Consider the following 20,028-nt stretch of genomic DNA (forward strand, 5'->3'; position numbering starts at 1 on the left):
CTTCAGTCTATTTGCCGAGTAACCTGGGATGAAATTCTACAGTTTGCATCATGAGCATGTAATATGGGTCATTTGTACAGCCAAACAGTTAGCGGTTCTGTAGTCTTATCACTGAAGTCTTTAACGGTATTGTAATTTGAGGAATTTCTGTGCTAACCTGAGATTTTAGGATTGATGCGACCAGAAAGTAAGTTACACTTTCTGGCTTCTTCTACAAAGGCCATTCTACCCACACACTGCCTTTACACCCACTCCTCTGTAAGTAAGTAAAGTATTTATAGAGCTCACGAATGCGAAGGCATCTTGGCGATGAGTGTAGCTTGTGGCGTGTGCTGTTTCCTGGGACAATGGCAATTCACTTTGAGCGGAATAGCCACGTCATTTTCCTGAAAAGGAGTTTATTGGGTTGTAACCTAATAGTGACCAGCAACATGTTCCAGAGTTTGACCACCCGATAGGATGAGCTTTTTCACCCCCATCTGGCCCTTTGAATTAAGGGGACCTGAACTAGTCCTATGTTAGCTGATCTAAGCTGATCTAATGGAGTGGTGTGGCTCACTGGTTAGAGGCGGCAGACCCGGGAGCAGAGGACGGCCCGGGACCATGGTTCAATTTCCGATGCGGCAGGGTGTTGGCCCAGGGTCAGCGGACTCGATAATTCTCGCCTCGGTGCCTACTCTAACTAGGGATCACACTCGGCAACTCTGGGCATTAAGCTTGCCTCCTCTCCACAACGGCCCCCCACAAAAGCCGGGGATGCCTGGTTTCACCTTGGAGATACCCAGTAGGGACCATCTCACAGTGAAAGCCAGGACGGGTTCCCCAGCGATCCATAGCGCAGAGATACTCCTTCGGGAATCGATTCTAGCGCGTTAGAAACCCAAAATTAATTAATTAAAAGGTCCTGCCGCGGGGAGTACCATAGAAAGAGCTTCTGCATGTCCAATGCCCCCCCACCATACAGTGCTTTGTGTACCAGGCAGAGAGCTTTGAATTCTACGTGTCGCTGGACCGGAAGCCAATCAAGCAGTCTGATGCTGCTGGAGAGATTAGTATTTGGGAATATTGAGCAGCACTCTAGCTGTGGCTGTAAGGATTGCAGGCTGGTTCCACAGGAGCGTCAGGAATCCGAAGAGTAATCCACAGCCTTCCCCTACGGTCTTCCGACTCTATCAAGCACTAGAGCACGAGAGACACGCCAGGGGAAAACAGGGAAACAAAACAAGGAAAGAGGGGGAAGACAACGATGATTGATGGTACTCTCCAGTAGTGAATACGATGGTGTCTTTATGTAAGGAACCGGAACAAACAGGTAAGCTGTAATAACAAGAGGAGGTCAACAATTCTAGCTCTAATTCGGTACTAATATACCAACGTACATATACAACCATATCACATACCCCGGTTTCTTAGTATGTAGCAGATGTAACAAGTGAAGATGAAGAAAATGGCACAGCGTCTGGAGCTATAATAGAGATGACACAATAGACTGTTGAGCCCTTGCATGTGAGATGATATTAGGTACAATAATGGCCCATTAAACTCCCTTCTTACATCAACTACAATAGAGCAGTCTTCGAAGATACTTTCACTACTGTGTGGCATATAATGATCTTTCCACCCAACACTTCTGGAGATGTTTTACACAGTGTATCACCATCTAGAGGAACCAAAGCAAGACATTTAATTCATACATACGTATAGATAGTACTAGTAAAAGATTGGTAACGCATGTGCGTTCTTACCGCGATTCTTGGTAGTGTGGAATATAAACCCACCCTGGTCCACGCAAGAGTGCCACCAAATATCAAGGAATAGGAATCCAGTACTCTCACAGCGATGAATGGCTGACTGGACCAGAATGGGGAAATCAATAGGGACTAGTGGGAAATAGGATGGGAACAGGTAATAAGTGATAGAGAGGAGCTAACTAACTAGCTAAGAAACAAAGAGTGACCTGGGAATCTACTGACACCGGACAGCGGAGCAAAGCCCGGCCGCCGGGTGGAGATCACAACCAGCGGAATGACAAGACGTATACTACAGTGCTGTATACGGGCTCTCAGTCAGCAACAGAAAATGCTGTGTCCGGCCGGATGGCGGAGCTAAGCCCGGCCGCCGGGCGGGACACAAGGAAAGGGGGAGAGAGGAATAGGCGTTCGTGAGATACGCCGAAGGCAGTTGAACACTGCCAACAAATACCGCGTAGGCGTCTCCCGAATATGGAGAAGGCAGGGGACGCATACGCTCTTCCCGCGAAGAAATCAGGGATTCAAAACAGGAACTGCAAGGACAGGCAACAATGAAGCGACGGAACCGGAAACAAGGGAAGCTTGACGCAAGAACGTGAAGCGTCGTTCCCTGTTTCCTGGTTCTTTAAATAGCTTGCCTCTTAAAGGGACAGCGTAGGGGAGTCCCGAGGCATGACAGTGGCGTTCTGTAGAGACTGAAGGTTTACTAACTTGTCCCCACCCCAAATGCACCTTTTGCACCAGTGCAAGTCTTTTTGTAACACTACACCCTGTACTTCCATCACCCAGCCCAGGATCTCTACTGCCTCCTATTCTTTCATCTCTACTGCCTCCTATTCTTTCATCTCCAGTTAATTCTCGCCCCTCCTTACTCCATCGGTTCTCCTCCTTTACATTTTATCTCCGTGCCAGTGCCCCTACCACTAGTTCAACACTCCTTCTGCTGTACCCCTCCACCCCTCACTTTCTTGTCTTTTCTCGCTCCTTCACCACCTCCTTCATTGTCATATCTGCTTACTCCTACATTTTCGTCTTTGTTCTTTTCCCTCCAGTAGGGATTGAACGCACCTCTTTCCACCTTTCTCTCCTCTCCCCTTTCTCTCATCCTGTCCTTTGCATGCCCCATGCCTCGCCTCTTCCTCACATCTCTTCACTCCAACCCATTTCTCATTTCCCATTCTCCTTCCACAGTTAAAGGCCTCTCCCCACTTTCTCGATTCTCCTCTCCACACGCTTCCTCACCTTTTCACCTTCATCACCTGCTTTCCCCTTCACTCCTGCTTTCCCCTTCACTCCTGCTTGTTATCCTCCACTCACCAGGGCCAGCTCCATTCTCGTTTTGCTTCACAACCCCATGTATCACACAACTCAGACCCCTTCAAAGCCTCCTACTTCAAGCTGTTACAACAGGATATACCAAAATCTGTCCTTTGACACATCAAACAACAACGGTTAAACCTTCCATGCCACCCTTACTTGTGGTGTACGCACCTTCAATAAAAGGTCCTTCCAGGGGCATGAGCTAGGGATAGCTGCCTTTCAAGGACACAAGCGCAGAAATTCCCAGATCAAAAGCCCTTGGACAAAGGTAGAACGCCCAGTTAAATATTAAAAAATAAAAAAAGTTTGGTTGAGGAGAAATCTGCATGTATGCAAGGAAACCAAGGGAAGAAACCAAACATCAGTGACCCATATGGGTTCAGGCTACTTGCTCTGAGGTCATGCCTAAACCATGCCAGACAAGTAACTGGTCAACAAAAATACTGGGTATGCTTGCTCTTACTACATAGGACAGTATAAAACATGAGTATTCGGTCGTAATGACCGCCATAAAGTTAAATTTGTCTTGAGTTTAAAACATGAGCGTTCCTTCCGGTCATACAGAGCGTGCCTAGACCCCATAGATTTAAACAGAAGGCATAACCTTTGGTGACTGGTTACATTGAGGACTGAAAGCTGTGAACCTTACACTGCAAATCCCCTCCAAGTCCTCAGATTACAATTACATAATAGAGGATAAACACAGATAAGGGTGGAAAGTTACAGCACTACAGTTGGAACCAACCTCACATTAAACCAGGTCAGCCTAATTCACTCGGGTCAGGAGACAGTCTCCCCAGACCAACTCCTCTCAGGGAGAACCCGTATGTAAACTAAATAACATAGAGTGAAGGGGCCTTAGATTGTATAAGGAATATATCTGTGAGACAAATGTGCCCATGTTCTCTTCTGGAGTCCTATGAATGACTTGTTTTGTGACTCTTCACGATATCTCACTGTATCGTTCTCTCTCTCAGGTGGGGCGGATAAGAATGTGGTTGTCTTTGACAAGAGCTCTGAACAAATCCTTGCAACTCTCAAAGGTCACACAAAGAAGGTCACCAGCGTGGTCTTCCATCCTTCGCAGGTAAGGTCGTGGTGCCCCATTGATTGTGGTTTATCAGTGTTTCCTTTCGGGCCAAGTCTGTGGCTCTCCTTGTCTTTCCAACTGGGTTTTGTGGTACTATCCGTTGTATGTTACGCTTCATGAAAACAGTCTTACTTGCTGTTTGCACAAAATAAAGTCTTCCTTTCTCGCTTGTTTGTTTGACATACATAGTAGTGCAGACAGTGAGTGGGTTGCTTTAATTTTGGGATAACCTTCACCCTACCGTTGCCCCTGGCATTGACTGACCACCTTGTGATGAAGATAATGGCTGTTTCCCCATCTAACAAATCATTTTCCTGATAAGGACTTTATTCTCTTATATGAAGAATAGTCTGGACCCAGAACCACCCCTCTGTTCTAAGGTTGATCACTTTCCATGCTGTTGTCTGATTTATCCCACAGGAGCTGGTATTCTCAGCCTCACCCGATGCAACCATTCGGATCTGGTCTGTTCCAAACACGTCTTGCGTCCAGGTCCTGCGTGCTCACGAGAGTGCGGTCACCGGCCTGAGTCTTCACGCCACTGGCGACTATCTGCTCAGCTCCTCCGATGACCAGGTACCTAGAGTATATTAAAAGACTAACTGCAACGCCCATGCTTGTTCAACAAAGAGATTAATCTGGGCAAGGGAGAGGCAGGCATAATGCTTTCTATCCAGCAGGGAAATATGTGGTCTGTGAATGATTGTGAACTCAGGTGTTTAAGTGCGTGGGAGGTTGAAAGTTGTGGACATCTGTATGGAAGTGTTTTCATCGGGTAAGATTTAGGGTCATAATTTTGCAGTGGTACAGAAGTAGGTAATTGAAGAGAAGTATGTGCTAAACCTTTCTTTCCTAAAACATGAAAAGTCCCAGTATATATCACTGTTGTCATTGTGATGGTACTGAGCAGCTGTAAACATAACTGTGGTCTCCAAGCATGTGCACATGAGTCAAGGCCTCTGTGCATATGCTGTGACCTTCAACCACAAATGCAAAAAAGAACAATTGATGGACAGAATGCAGAACAATGTCATACACCCCAGTACAGAGATCTTCCACCTTCAAGTTTCAAGGAACCTAATTTCCAGATGTAGTCTGTTGTATCTGATCAAGTTCCTAAATTATATTATTGCATCCACTCCTTCGTGTAAAAGCAAAATTATCCTGAATATTGCAGCAGTAAAAGCAGTATTTCTAACATGCTGGAAGTTTGTCATTGATTTGCTGCTTCTCTTCCTTAAATGGACCGTAATTGAGCACTTTGCACTGTTGTCTGGACCAAACATTTCCCCTCCGATGCTTATATCAATTGTTCTGTTTTTCAGTACTGGGCGTTCTCGGATATCCACATGGGACGTGTTCTCACCAAGGTGACAGATGAGGCGTCTGGCTGTGGTAAGGTTCATTCAACCCAGAGAATCCTGCTCCACATAATCACAAAGAATGTAGACCCTTTTAGTCCTCTTAAGAACATACACATCCTGCACATTGGTTTCTAAAACCTGCAGATTTTTACATCGACTTATAATCCTTTCTCCATCCTTTTCACTTTTCTCCCAACGCTTTTTCTCCTACCCATCTTTAGTTTCATGCACAGCTTCTGCAGTTGTAAGCGCTGAATGTCTCATAGGCTCTTTACGCCTCAGCCAGACTCATCCTAGACATCCCCCGCCAAGCTCACATTTCCGGTCACCTGAGAGACTGGCTCCCCGTCAACAAGAGAATAACTTTCCGCCTCCTCACCCACGCACACAAAGCCCTCTACGACCTAGGACCCGAATACCTCAACACGCGCCTGTCCTTCTACACCCCCACCCGCCAACTTCGATCGTCCAATCAAGCCCTCGCCGCAATTCCACGCATCCAAAGATCCACCATGGGAGGAAGATCCTTCTCCTACTTAGCGGCCAAGACCTGGAATTCCCTCCCCACCCACCTCCGCCTCACACAGAACCACCTCTCCTTCAGGAAACAACTTAATACTTGGATATTTGATAAGTAAAGCTCCCCCCCCCCTCCCTCAAGCGCCTTGAGACCCTCTGGGTGAGTAGTGCGCTATATAAATTCAAACTTGACTTGATAACTCTTGTACTTGATTGGACATTCTCATCAGCATTTTATTTAAAGAATAACCAGGATCTGCAATTGAGTAAAATAGTTGATGAGGAACTTGATGATAATGAGACCTCTCTTTTCCTGAAAGAGTAACTGTGCTAGGACAGAAGATTTATTGTGAGTATTGAATGTGCTGGCTTAACTAGGTGTCCTACCCCGAGACCATCCTCCAAGAGTAAGCCTCGACTGCTCAACCCCACTTTGGCCTAAAGTCTGCCTTAAAGGTTTAACCCGGAAACGGTTGCCCTTGATATTTCATTGAGCTTTCTGTAGTGTTAGATTTTTTTGCATTTTTATTGAACTATGAGAGAGTCATATAGGCCCAGTAAAATTGCCCCGAGAGCCGTCTACAGATTTCGAAAGATCTCCACTTCTGGCCACCAGAGGTAGAATGCATCTGCCGGATGTAGGACCAAGATCCATCCTTCAGTTAGAAGAATTTTCAGTCTAAGAATTTCTAATATTTGCATTAGAGTTTCTTTGAACAAAATCTGTTCCTATTTTCTTCACTGGTTTATTTTCAAACCCGGAGATGTTTTAATTTTCCCTCAAAACCTTATCATACTAGAAACTATCTTTCATCGCATGAACATTCTTGATTTATTGATCTCATCACTATCCAGCTTCCCACCATCTTTGATTAGCCTTCACATGGCTGACCCCTCCTGCGCATTGACACCGTTCAGTTCCCATGACACTCTAACACCTTACACATAGACACTATTAATTCTGTCTTCCACCATTTTGGCACTCTTCCTTTCTATTCTTTTGTCTAGTCCTTTTATGCCCTCTAGCACACCTCCAGCTCATTTAGTTGCTAGTCTACTTTCCTGGCATTGAACCTATCTTCTCTTGTCTCTCCCCAGCCCTGACTTGTGCGCAGTTTCATCCTGATGGTCTCATTTTCGGAACCGGCACCATGGACTCTCAAATCAAGATTTGGGATTTGAAGGTATGTGAAGACTGCTACCCCAAGATGGACATTTACTAATCACTGAATGCATAAGTTTATCAGTGGGTCTGCAGGCTTGTGTGGTGGGCACTTGCAAGCCAGAGGTAACTGTCCACAAGTTTTTCATTATGCAGTTTGTGAAGTGGTCATTTCTAATGAGTTCTTCGTGTTCATGCAACAGTGGCTCATACCACTGGCCCTCCAGCAGATTTACTCTATGGCCTGGCTGCACAAAGCAAACTCTGGGGAGCAGGGCTTCCTCAACACATGCACAGCTCACATTGCCGCTTCCTCTGTATCTGCTGGACTCGGCCTGCTGTTTAGTCAAGGAGTTTGTGCCGAGGAATAGCGCCTGTAAGCAGCGTAGATTTACGCATAATCTTCTGCAGTTTCAGGAGTGATATCAGTGCTTCAAATATAAGAGATACTGGGGTTCCGAGGTAGAGGGTTCGACTGTACCCAGATCATAAATGTTTTCTACTGTGGGTACAGAGCAATGCTCTCTACTTGCATTAGGGTCCGTGGCACCCTTGCTATGCTGTCTCATCTGTGTGCATGTGCACTTTACATACTAGTGCTAAGCAGGTAAAAGGATGTATTTGACTAGACTACATTGCTGCTACCATGTACACTCTGATATGTAACTAAGCCTCCACCTAATAGGCCTTACCTCGCATAGCTGGTCACACGGTGTAAGTTGACTGCTACCTTGTATATAGGATACATCTGATAAGATGCTCCCACGCACTGGCTGTTCGGGGATCACACTGACCTCCACCCCCTATATCTATGCTCACTCACAAGTGTCCTCCTTGGCCTTGTAACTAGCGGCTGACAGCGTGTACTATAGCCCTAGTTCAGACACCTAACACCACAGCCTCCCTAAAATGGAGCTCAACGGCAAGCACACTTTTAGAATCAACTACCCCTCCACCCCTCTCTCCAAAAATGCCACTAAACGTTTCAAACACAACTTCTTGAGGGCGCACCCGGAAACACCCTTTGCCGACACCTACTTCTCATCGGGCAATGGAGCCCTGAACACTGATTTCATCTTCCACACCTCACGCAGAGCCCAATGGAGAAAAACTTTCCTATCTCTACTCACAGTCTCCATCACCAAGAAAACAGCCCATGGCTCAACTCTCACCATCACACCTTCCCACCTCTTCCCTGGCAGGTCTACCATTACAATCTATAATACCGGGATTGTCCTGATCCAAGCCACGGACAAGAACCTGGAACTACTAGACAACCTGTTCCCCAAGTTCAAAGAGCACCTCTCCAAGCTGCGGACCCGAACCCAGAAGTCCGCCAGCACTATCCCCCCTGACCTCGCAGCCACCACCTACTACACCTCTACCCCCAGCACCCCAGTAAATGGCCCACCTGCTGTTAACGCACGCCACTCCCCAAGGACAGTCACGAATATCCCCGCCGCACATACTAGTAGCCCCTCCAACACGACACTTCTTATCCCCACCTACACCCCCTCCATCCATCTCCCCTCGGACAGATCATCCCCCATCCACAACACTCCACCATTTGAACAAGCCATCGCCCAAAGTTTATCCACCCCCTCTCATCCCCCCCTTGACAGACACCTTTCCCTCCCCATCTCTCTCTCCACTCCCACCCACGTGTCTCTCACACCCGACACAACAACTCCCACCCACAACACGCCTACATCTGCACACACCATCACGCGGAGTTTATCCACCCAACAACCCCATCCCCCCCACGGCAGACTCCTCTCCCTTCCCCGCTCCCTCCCCACTCCCACTCATAACATTATCCCCCTCCCAACTCAAGATACAGAACATACCTCCTCCCTTACTCTAGCACCCCCCTCTCTCCCACCTCCTATTCTGAGCCCTCACTACCCTCCTGTCTCCCCCACTGTCTTCAACCTTCACTCACTCTTCTACTCACCTGTATCGTCTCCCACTGAAGTCACTATCTATGCTTCCCACCCACCGCCTGCCTCACCTTCACCACTCACACCCCTCGCCCACAAACACGTCCACACCTTGAATACCATCCCACCCATTAGCACCGCGGAACACCTCAGCAACCCTCCTGACTTGACCTTATCCACACTCCAACAAGTCAAGGAGGAAATTTTACAAATCAAAAAAGACATCCACGCAATCAAAGACCTTCTCTCCTCACAGCCCAGTCTACCTCCCACCATCCCATTACCCTACAAACGACGCACCCTTCCTACATACACTCGCCCCCGACGACTCCAGCAATGGTCCACTATCCCCGTTCGCAATAACTCCCACCGCCCCCGTCGTGTTCTCAGCCCCTTGTCTGACCTCGACCTTTGCTCTCTCCTACACTCTTATGGCCCAGGTCCGGTAAAAGGTTTTTCCAATTCACACATCCCCATACCCACAATTCCCACAAACGCTCTGAGGCTCCCAACACTCAACAACAGAGGCTCCGTCCCTAACAACCTCAGGAAAGTTCCCCTCACACTAGAAAGCTCGTCCACCCTTCTCTGTCCCAAACTCAAATGCATCCTACTAAACTGCAGATCGGCCCAGAGACATTCCTCCGACATCGCGGATCTTGTCTCAAATAGGGAGCTAGACCTAGCCTTTCTAACGGAAACGTGGCTCACTGAAGCCTCCACCCCGATTATGGACATACTAGTCCCCCCCAATTATCACATCATTAGGTTGGACAGGCCTCCTGGCAAGACGGGCGGGGGAATTGCATGCATTGTTAAGAGCAACATCTCCGTTACTCAAGTCACCTCCCCCTCCCTTTCCTCCTGTGAACTCCTCTGCCTAGACATCATCAGTGAGGGTAAACAAGTATGTACTTTGCATCTCATTTATCACCCGCCTGGTGACAATCTCATATTCACCCAACAAGTCATGGACCTGATCACTTCCAACGCCGGTCGGCAGACCACTCAAGTCTACCTGGGTGACTTCAATCTCCACTGGAACGATCAGAAAGACACTGCAGTGAATAGTCTAAAAACTTTCCTCAATGCGCTTGACCTCACCCAATTATGCGATAAACCAACACACGACAAAGGCGCGATACTCGATCTCATCATTGCCAAAGAGAACGCTATTCAATTGGAAGCGATTCTACCCTGCGATTGGTCAGATCATCACATTATCACCTTCTTTATCAACGAAAAAGTTAAACCTAACCCTACTCAACCAATCAAATCCAAAACATGGAAAAGGGATTTGAAGAATCTTAACCCCTCCACCCTACCTCCCCACATCGGCAACCTCCTCCTTCCCCCTTCAGGTGCCTCAGATGTTCAATCACTGACTGACCACTACCTTGACTCTATGAATACAATAGTCAATGAAGTCGCCCCTCTGCAACTGAAGAGAGTCTCCACCAAAATCTCTAACCCATGGTATGATGGCAGTCTCAATGACGAAAGGCGTAATATGCGAATGGCAGAGCGCACCTGGAGATCGGACCCTTCAGCACTGCATCTCAAAAAGCTCAAGAACAAGAGAAATGCCTACTTCAGGAAAATAAAGCGCACAAAGTCGGACTTCTTCAGCCGCCAGCTGGACCAAGCGAAGAATAGGCCAAGAAAGCTGTTCGAGTTAATCAAGACCCAAACAAAGGCACAACCCACACAAGCAAATAGCACAACAAATGACACTCCACACTGTGAAGCCTTCTCTGCTTTCTTTAAACATAAGACTGACAACATAAGAAATGACCTCATAATGGATGTAAATCGATACTCCAACTACACCAGAATGGCTGACACTCAACCTAAAAACAAGGCATCTTGGCAGTACTTCGACACCTACTCGGAAGAAGCTATACACAAACTGCTCTGCACTTTGAAGCCCTCTAATCACCTCACAGACCCTCTACCTGCTAATGCGGTAAAAGACTTTACCCCCTTGCTCCTCCCTCTCTGGACCAAGATCATTAACAGCTCGTTGCGACAAGGACACATTCCAGACTCCCTTAAGGTGGGGCAAGTCACGCCTATACTCAAAAAACCTACAGCTGATCCGTCTGACCTAAACAATTATCGACCCATCACCAATATCCCCACCCTGGCCAAATTGTTGGAGAAATGTGTCCAACTCCAACTAACAAAACACATTGATAAATTTGACCTCCTCAACCCTCATCAATCAGGTTTCAGAGCGAAACATAGCACGGAAACAGCTATGACACACATAATTGATGACGCCCTCCAAATTCTGGATCGTAATGAGTCCTGCCTCCTCATCCTTCTTGATCTCTCGTCAGCATTTGACACGGTCAAACATGAGAACTTGTTGGAGCTGCTAAGTACTAGGATGGGGCTATCGGGAACTGTTCTCAAATGGTTCTCGTCTTTCCTTCACAACCGGTCTCAGAGGTTCAAGATCGACAATGTATTATCTACACCGGTGCCTGCAGATCTTGGGGTTCCACAAGGATCCACCCTCTCTCCTACACTGTTCAACCTCGTTATGGAACCCCTCGCCACCTTGCTTCAAGCATCCAATGTTCAATTCCATATGTACGCTGATGACACGCAACTCTACCTAAAGTTACAGTCCCCGGAAGATATCAAACAGCTGAATTCCACGCTTATTAACACCCAATCCTGGCTGGCCGATAATCACCTCAAACTAAATGCTCTAAAAACTGAGTTCCTACTCATCTCACCTCCGGCGAAAATCTCCACCACCCAAACCTGGCTCAACAACCTAACAGCACTCAATGTCCAACCTACCATCGTGGACTCGGCGAAATCCCTAGGCATCACACTCGACGCCAAGCTCGACATGCAGCAGCACGTCAGCAAAGCCACAAAAGCAGCTAATTTCCAAATTAACACGCTGAGGAAAATTAAACCCTTCCTCCCTGCCAAAGACTTCCAAACTGCTGTACAAGCTCTAGTCATCCCTCGAATAGACTACGGAATTGCGACCCTCAGCGGTCTCCCGCTATCCACAACAGCACCCTTAAGAGCCTCCCTGAACGCTGCCGCGAGACTCATTACTGGCTCAAGAAAGCACTCGCACATATCCCCAGACCTAAAGTCTCTAAAATGGCTGCCTTTTGAAGCCAGAATACAGCTAAAAATTGCAACTATGACACACGCGGCCGTGCACCACAAGGCACCCTACTACCTCGCTCAAAAGCTGTCTATATCAGGAGGGTCGAGATCCAATAGGAGTACTAAAAATCTACTCCTGAAACCTCGTAGATTTCGGAAAGCGAAAACTTACAAACGCTCCTTCTCAGGAATGGCACCCAGGATCTGGAATGCGCTCCCTCCTGAAACAAGGCTAATCACCTCCACTGCACTCTTCAAGAAAGAGGTGAAAACAATGCTTCTGGCCAAGTTCTCCTGATCGCTACAGATGTTGGGTCAGAGACTCTGCATTGCTTGTATCGCTGCTCTGCCTATCCTCGACTTGTTGGGGGCACTATTACGCTACTCTATTACTACCGACCAAGATATGATACACGTTGGTTTACTGATCCACCTGTACGCCATGGTAGGGGGTTCAATGACCTGTGCTGCTATATACTACTCCCTTACCTGATCATATATGGAGTGGTTTTATGTTTTTTTTTTTTTTTTTTTCATCCATGTTATTACCATGTTACTTACCATGTTATTACCATGTTATTACCATGTTACCATGTTACCTACCTGATCATATATGGATTGGTGTTATGTTTGTTTTTATCATCCATGTTATTACCTTGTCACTGATTATTATACTGTTCCCATTATCTCTGTTTACTCTGTTGCCCCTTCCCTGTCTTTGTGAAGCGCTCTGATATCTGTAAGGATCTTGTTCGCGCTATATAAAACTTTGAATAAATAAATAAATAAATAAAATTTGTGGATACTGTGGTATTAGGGCTTTACAGGTACAGGAGATAGGAAATTGCATACTGGGCTATTCCAGATACTGCCAGAGATAGTGCTGTACATCCTGGGGCATTGTAGATACTGGTGTAGAGATGGTGCGATACAAAAGGGGATGATGGACGGAGCGTTTGAGCAAATCAAACACTCACCCCCAGTCAACTGATCTGGGTTTAATCCATCACCATTCTTTAGCCCACTCAGCCACCCCATTTCAGACATGGCTATATGCAAATCAGTCTGACCCTGTGCCTCATGGGGACAGTCCAGCCCGAACTGCCAAGCCATGTCTTCCATGGACCGGAAACAAGCATCCTGGGACCGGTTTCGGATTCATAATCCTCATCAGCCAGGCGATCTTGAATCCAGTGGCCAAGTGAGCAAGGGACTCACGTCTGAGCATACTCCTGGGGCATTACAGATACTGGCGTAGAGATGGTGCTTTACATCCTAGGGCATTGAAGATACTGGTGTGGAGATGGTGATTTATATCCTGGGGCATTACAGATACTGGCGTAGAGATGGTGCCTTACGTCCTGGGGCATTGCAGATATTCACCTGGAGATAGTGCTTTACATCCACACTAGTACGTTGCTGATACTGTCCCAGAGATAGTGCTTTACATCCTGAGGCATTGAAGATACCGTCCAGCTTATGTTTCTTTACACTGTTGTTGCCAGAGCCCACTTGCCTCCACTGAAACCAGCCCCTTGACGCAGCGGTTGGACTTCTCGTTAGCACCCCAAAATTGGTCCGCATTACCCTAATCCAAATCCCCATTAAATGGCTTCCCATTGAAGCATGTCTGTTTAAACCAGCCTGCATAGTGCACAAAACCTTAGATGCAAAATAGACTTAATACCTCATTCTCAAATGGGCATCTTGGTTGGCTGCCACTCTGAGAAGCGTAGAATCTGTTCTGCTCAAAACAGATCTCTTCAAATAAAGGAAGCAATCGTTCTTAGGAAGTGAGTCCAGGATATGGAACTCCGCCCACCATTAATTACGACAATTCCTTCCTACAAAATATTAGCTGCAGGCACCTCCAGTTAGAACAAGGACTTATTGAAAAATTGCGATCCAGTCTCCCTACGTAAACAAACACTTTCAAACCTTGTATCCTCAGTAGCAAATGTCAGTACTAGTTGACGAACCCTGACTTTATCAAAATGAAAATCGCAACACTAATCAACCACTTCTGATCGATAGTTTAACCACAAATGACTCCACTTTGGGATACCTTGAGGGCATACACCAATACGTGGCACCGTCCGACTCTGCAGCAATCTCGTCCCACCTCCAGATGTGACGGTGCAGAGCCTTAGATGCGCTCCACTCTCTTTTACTTAGGACAGTTTTTTTCCCTACACCTTGAGACAGGTATCTGGAACTCCACTTCCAAACATACGATTTTTCACCAACTCCCAAAACGGTTGTTGGTGACTGTGTGTGAGGGATATGTGTTCCCTGAAGACTACTGACTTGCTGTGCCCATATGTACAGAAAGGAAATGTGTGTTACGGGCTGTATGACACTTGTTTTTGATGCCTCAGATCCAACCTTAATTCAAGGTAATTCGACAAATGCTGTCTGATGCATAGGGAGCAAGAAGGGTAGTTGTGTGTCGCTGAGCACAAGAAACCCGGCCACTTGCTCTCCAAGTCTCCGACCTGTTGCCATTACAATTGTTGGCCCAGGTCTTTGTCCTCAGATGTGCCCAAGACTAAGTCGAAGGACAGTTCTCCGAACAAGCACAGTCCAGACGGGAGTCTTCTCCCCGTTAGTCTTTTTTCATGGAGAATTTGTGCAGTTGGAATTCTGAGAGCTCAACTCCCTGCCAGTCGTCTGTCTCTGTGACCCCAAACCACAGCTGGAGCTGATGCGCCCATCTATCCCGACCATTTTCCCCTTCACAGCAAATGGAGGCCTAAACAAAGGCAGTGCTGCGACTTTCTAGGGCATTGAAGGGTCCTCTTTGAGCTCCTCCGAGCCCTGTTTATTCTCTGGGGCTCAGTCGGGCGTTTTGTAGACAGAGACTTCCCAGGCACTAACTGACCCCATTTGCCTCCATCTGGCTCTCTGCAGGCTCCAGGCCATGCCATTGACTCTTTTACCAAAGGATATATTGGTTCAGCACCAGCCTCTACTTAAGAGACTCTGGACCCATCCCTAACCTCAGTCTGGGGCAGGCTTTGGCTACACATCTGCCAATATCTTGTTACGAGATCACCAAAGCACAGGCCATGGTGTCGGAGGATTCTCCGGCATTACCTTAACCGCTGCACAAGTATTTTAGTACCATGAAGCCTAGTTTTTGCAGTTTTATATAGCGCGAACTAGACCCGAACCGAATCGGGTATCAGAGCGCTTTACATAGCACCATTTACGTTACATGAGGACGGACACACATTCATTTTAGGCACGGGGAGATTAAGTGATTTGCCCAGAATCACAGGAGGATTTTGGCGTCGTTACCGAGACTCGAACCCAGATCCCCAGGTCCGAGGTCGAGCGCCCTAGCCGTTCGGCCAGCTCCTCTGTTTCAGACGGATGCAATACAAGCTCTTCAGAATATTCAACTTGATGAGGAGGATGCTAAAAATGTGTCTCCCCCTTCACTATAGCGATGCTGGTCCCTATGTAAATCTTAAAAATGCTAGTCGTCTTGATAACATACTAGGGACGGAACTGAACTCCACACTGGGTGCCCCACTGAAGAAAACTCCTCTTTCGCAGAGTTGCTTCCTAGAGCTGCGTAGTGTTGGAACTACGGTTGCCACCTATGGAAACTACTGCAAATTTCCCTATTGAAAACACAGACTTTGGCTATTCAACTTCAAAGTTTGTTACCTTTTGAATGAAGCCCTGCCAGAAACCATGTTAGGAGCTGCAAGAAAGTCGTCTCACTGCTAGAGTCCAGAGACATTCCCTGGGTGGTCAGGCCTTTTTCCTCCAAGGAGGAAGAGGGTTTACTGGTTGGATTCTAGCCGGTGGATGAAAAACTCTTCGTGTAAAAGAGGGTAAGGCAGTTCAGAAAATAACCTTTTTGATATGGATTGTCATCTGTTTATGCCTTGCCCATGGTGAAGCCTTCATAGGGGCCTGGGGCTCATTCCATCGGAGCCAAAGTGGCCACTATGGCTTTAATTAAGAGTGTTCCAGTGTGAGATATTGGCTAGGCTCCTACATTGGCGTCAATCCACACCTTCACCGGGCAATACTGTACCGAAACTCAGATACACATGAGGGGTAATTTACCCAGTCGGTCCTGCAGTACTTCTTTGTGTAAAGCCCAACTGCAGACCCACCACCTTAGAGGATACTGTTTTGGTATCTATTCAAAAGGTAAGGAATATGTACTTCTAAGTATTCATCAGAAATACAAGGTTTGAGGCATATGAGCTGTAAATCGAATACTTGTGCATAGATCGCCATCTAGTGTTGGGCTCGGATGTTTGCACTTTGTTTTTGTCTTGGAAAAAGTCTTTTGTAGTCTCGAGATAGGTGACTCCTCCTTAGGACAATGGTGTGCATGGGCATCGACTCCATCTCCAGATTGTTTTTTTCCGCAATCGGGTTCGGAAGTGTATTGCAACACTCCGGTTCGGGATAGTCTTCAAACCTTTTTGACACGCAATCCTTACCACTTGACGGTATTGTTTCGATCGCGGTATCCTTTTCGACGCACGTCGTAAAATCCAAGTACCTCGATCGACGCTTTGTCGCAGGCCGTGAGGCCTACCTGCACCGACCACGCAAGCAGTCCATGGAACGGACTCCATTTAAGAAATGCCCCGGGTGTGGTGCTAAGTTCCCACATACAGACTTGCATGAGGTCTGTAACCTCTGCCTCTCCCCAGAGCAAGATGAAACCAGCTGCGAGGCCGGACTATCATTTCGATCAAGGAAAACTATTTGTGACCATCGGGCTCGACTGCACGAGATGAGCTGCAGCTCTAGTCCGGTGCCGGATATCTTCAGAGAAGAATCGGAATTCCAACCCAGCACCGAAGGAGGAGGCCACATTTCCGCGTCTGAAGCAGACGACTCCAACATGGAAGAGGACTCGAACATCACTCCGGCTCAATGAACCGGGTGTAACGAGCCCCAACAGCCCACGAAAACACCAAAGACTCCGGTTACACCTCAGCCCTCTGGCTCAGGTCGACACCATGATACTGTTTCACATGCCCCGCCTTCGAGCCCGGCTATGAAACATAAAGACAAGCCTTCCGCCTTGGAATCGAGCCAACCCCGTCCAGGAGTCGACCCCACATCTTCGGCACCAAAACACAAGGCCAAGTCTGACGCTCCGCTGTCGTCACCGAAGACATCTTCGGCACCGAAAGATTCACAAAGACTTCGAAGCCGATACCCCCGAGACCGAAAGCTTCGGAACCAACACCGATTAAACCAAAAGCATTGGAGCCGAAACCAATTAAAGGAAACAATTCGGAAACAAAACCAAAAGAGCAACCTTCGGATCCAAAACGGAAAAACAAAGCCTTCAGAGTCCAAACTGCCCGCACCGAAGGGCACAGACCCTAAAAAACACGGAAGCCCTCATAAACGGACACCATCCAAAGAACTTCCTCCACAAGAGTCTTTGGATCCAAAGCAAAAAGTTGCATATTGACCCTGACACAGGGAAACTTCGAGCAACACTTCCCAAAAAACGGGAGCTGGACCTCCCTGAAGACTACCACACACCTTTTTGAGAAAAAAAGACATGGGTACTAACCCCTCTCCCCCTTACATGCTTCCCTCTCCTCCACCTTTTAACCCACATCTAATAATTTCACCAGCAAATTCACCACCATCCCATTTTTTAAGTCGACAACAGGATAATAAGGATGGGGATGAAGATGATGATCAGGACAACATTCCACAATACCCAGACCCCTGGGATGAAGATAAGAACCCGGATCATACTAATGACCCTGATCTATATCCCTCCAGACCATCACCACCCGTTGACAATATTGGTTTTGCACAGCTCATTACTAGAGCTGCTCAATACCATGGGGTGGAACTACACACTGACCCCTTGGAAAATTATTTTCTAGTGGAAACTTTTGCTCCATCACAAAAAACCACAAACACACTGCCCATGCTTAAGGGTATGATAAAACATGCCAATGAGGTATTTTAAGACCCTATTAGGGGTAGCTCAAAGACGGCTGCTTCAGAAAATACCACCTCGTCTTATAAAGGCCCCAATCAATCCTCTTCATCAAGAGGATATTTTCAGGGAGGTTACAGAGGGAATAACAATAGAGGAAGAAGCAGAGGAAACTTCACCTGCACTTCCCCTACCAACAAACAGTGACTTCCCCCTCACTACCCCCGATCATTTCACTCCTGTCGGGGGGGGGGGGCATCTAACACAGTTCCTACCTGTCTGGAATTCAATCACAACAGACAAGTGGGTAAGACAAATTATCCAGTATGGTTACTGCCTGGAACTCGCTCTACCCGCCCCCAACAATCCTCCCAGACAACGTCCAATGTCCACGGAACATCTAACACTTCTCAAACAAGAAGTTCTTTCTCTATTACAAAAACATGCTATAGTATCAGTTCCCCTGCCTCTTCAAGACACAGGGGTTTACTCCCTCTATTTTCTTATCCCAAAAGAGGATGGCTCTCTCAGGCCCATATTGGACCTCAGACTACTAAACCTCTACATTCAGTAGGACCACTTCCACATGGTCACTCTTCAACAGGTGCTCCCACTACTTCAACAAGGCGACTTTCTCTCCACTCTGGGTTTAAAGGACGCCTACTTTCATATTCCCATTCACCCCGCTCACAGGAAATATCTCAGGTTTGTGGTAGATGGTCAATACTACTAGTTCATGGTCCTCCCATTCGGGGTGACTACAGCACCCAGAGTCTTCACCAAAAGTCTCGCAGTGGTTGCAGCCCACTTAAGAAGACCGCACATTCATGTTTTCCCTTATCTAGACGACTGGCTCATAACCAAGTCAGACAGCAGCTTTGTGCACCATCCACACAAAACAATCCCAACTGCTTCACCACTTGGGATTCACGGTAAACCTCACCAAATGCCACCTCCAACCGACCAACATACAACAATATCTAGGGGCTACAATAGACTCTTCAAAATCTCTAGCATACCCCAATCCAGTCAGGACAAGTGCCATACAATCTCTAATACTAAAATTTCTACCTCAACACTCACTACCAGTGTGAGTGTTCATGCAGTTAATCGGGATGATGGCATCTTGCATTGTCATCGTCCTTTCTACAAGACTCCAAATGCGTCCCTTACAGGAGTGTTTGGAACGTCAGTGGAACCAGGCTCCAGGTCAGCTAACAGATCTGGTGTTGGTAGACGACCGCACCCATTTCTCTCTGCAGTGGTGGAGCGCACAAAACCTTTCCAAGGACAGCCGTTTCTCGACCCGGTTTCAGATAGTGCTAATAGACGCATCGCTCACCGGCTGGGGAGCTCATCTTCAAACCCATACCATTCAAGGCATATGGACTCCTCAACAAAAACAATTCCACATAAATTACCTGGAATTGTAGCCAATCTTCCTAGCGTTAAATCTTTTCAACTCCACCTCGTAAGCAAAGCTGTCCTGGTCCGTACAGATAACATGACAGCAATGTACTACATACAGAAACGGAGGGACAGTCTCTCCAGCTTTCACACCTAGCTCATAGCATATGAAGATGGGCCATTCCTCAAAAAAAATATCTCCTTGCAGAACACCTCCCAGGAGTACACAATCAAATTGCAGATCTACTCAGTCGCAAGGAACACCAGATCCACGAATGGGAACTTCATCCTCAAGTTCTGCTTTCATTCTTCCACATGTGGGGCCCACCCAGAAATAGACCTGTTCGTCACACACCGAAACGCAAAATGCCCAAGCTTCGCATCCAG

General features: G+C 47.2%; 1 protein-coding gene across 1 annotated transcript in view; it reads left to right on the top strand.

The window, feature by feature from the left end:
* The window catches only part of PRPF19 (pre-mRNA processing factor 19), a 59,434-nt gene that overhangs the window by 25,549 nt on the left and 13,857 nt on the right, over positions 1-20,028 (top strand). The window contains exons 10-13 of the mRNA XM_078677001.1: positions 4,049-4,158; positions 4,582-4,737; positions 5,487-5,556; positions 7,143-7,228. Coding sequence (XP_078533127.1) covers positions 4,049-4,158; positions 4,582-4,737; positions 5,487-5,556; positions 7,143-7,228 — 422 coding nt within the window. The remainder of the gene's footprint in view (positions 1-4,048; positions 4,159-4,581; positions 4,738-5,486; positions 5,557-7,142; positions 7,229-20,028) is intronic.

Source organism: Lissotriton helveticus, chromosome 1_1, assembly GCF_964261635.1.
Source record: "Lissotriton helveticus chromosome 1_1, aLisHel1.1, whole genome shotgun sequence".
Classification (NCBI taxonomy): Eukaryota; Metazoa; Chordata; class Amphibia; order Caudata; family Salamandridae; genus Lissotriton; species Lissotriton helveticus.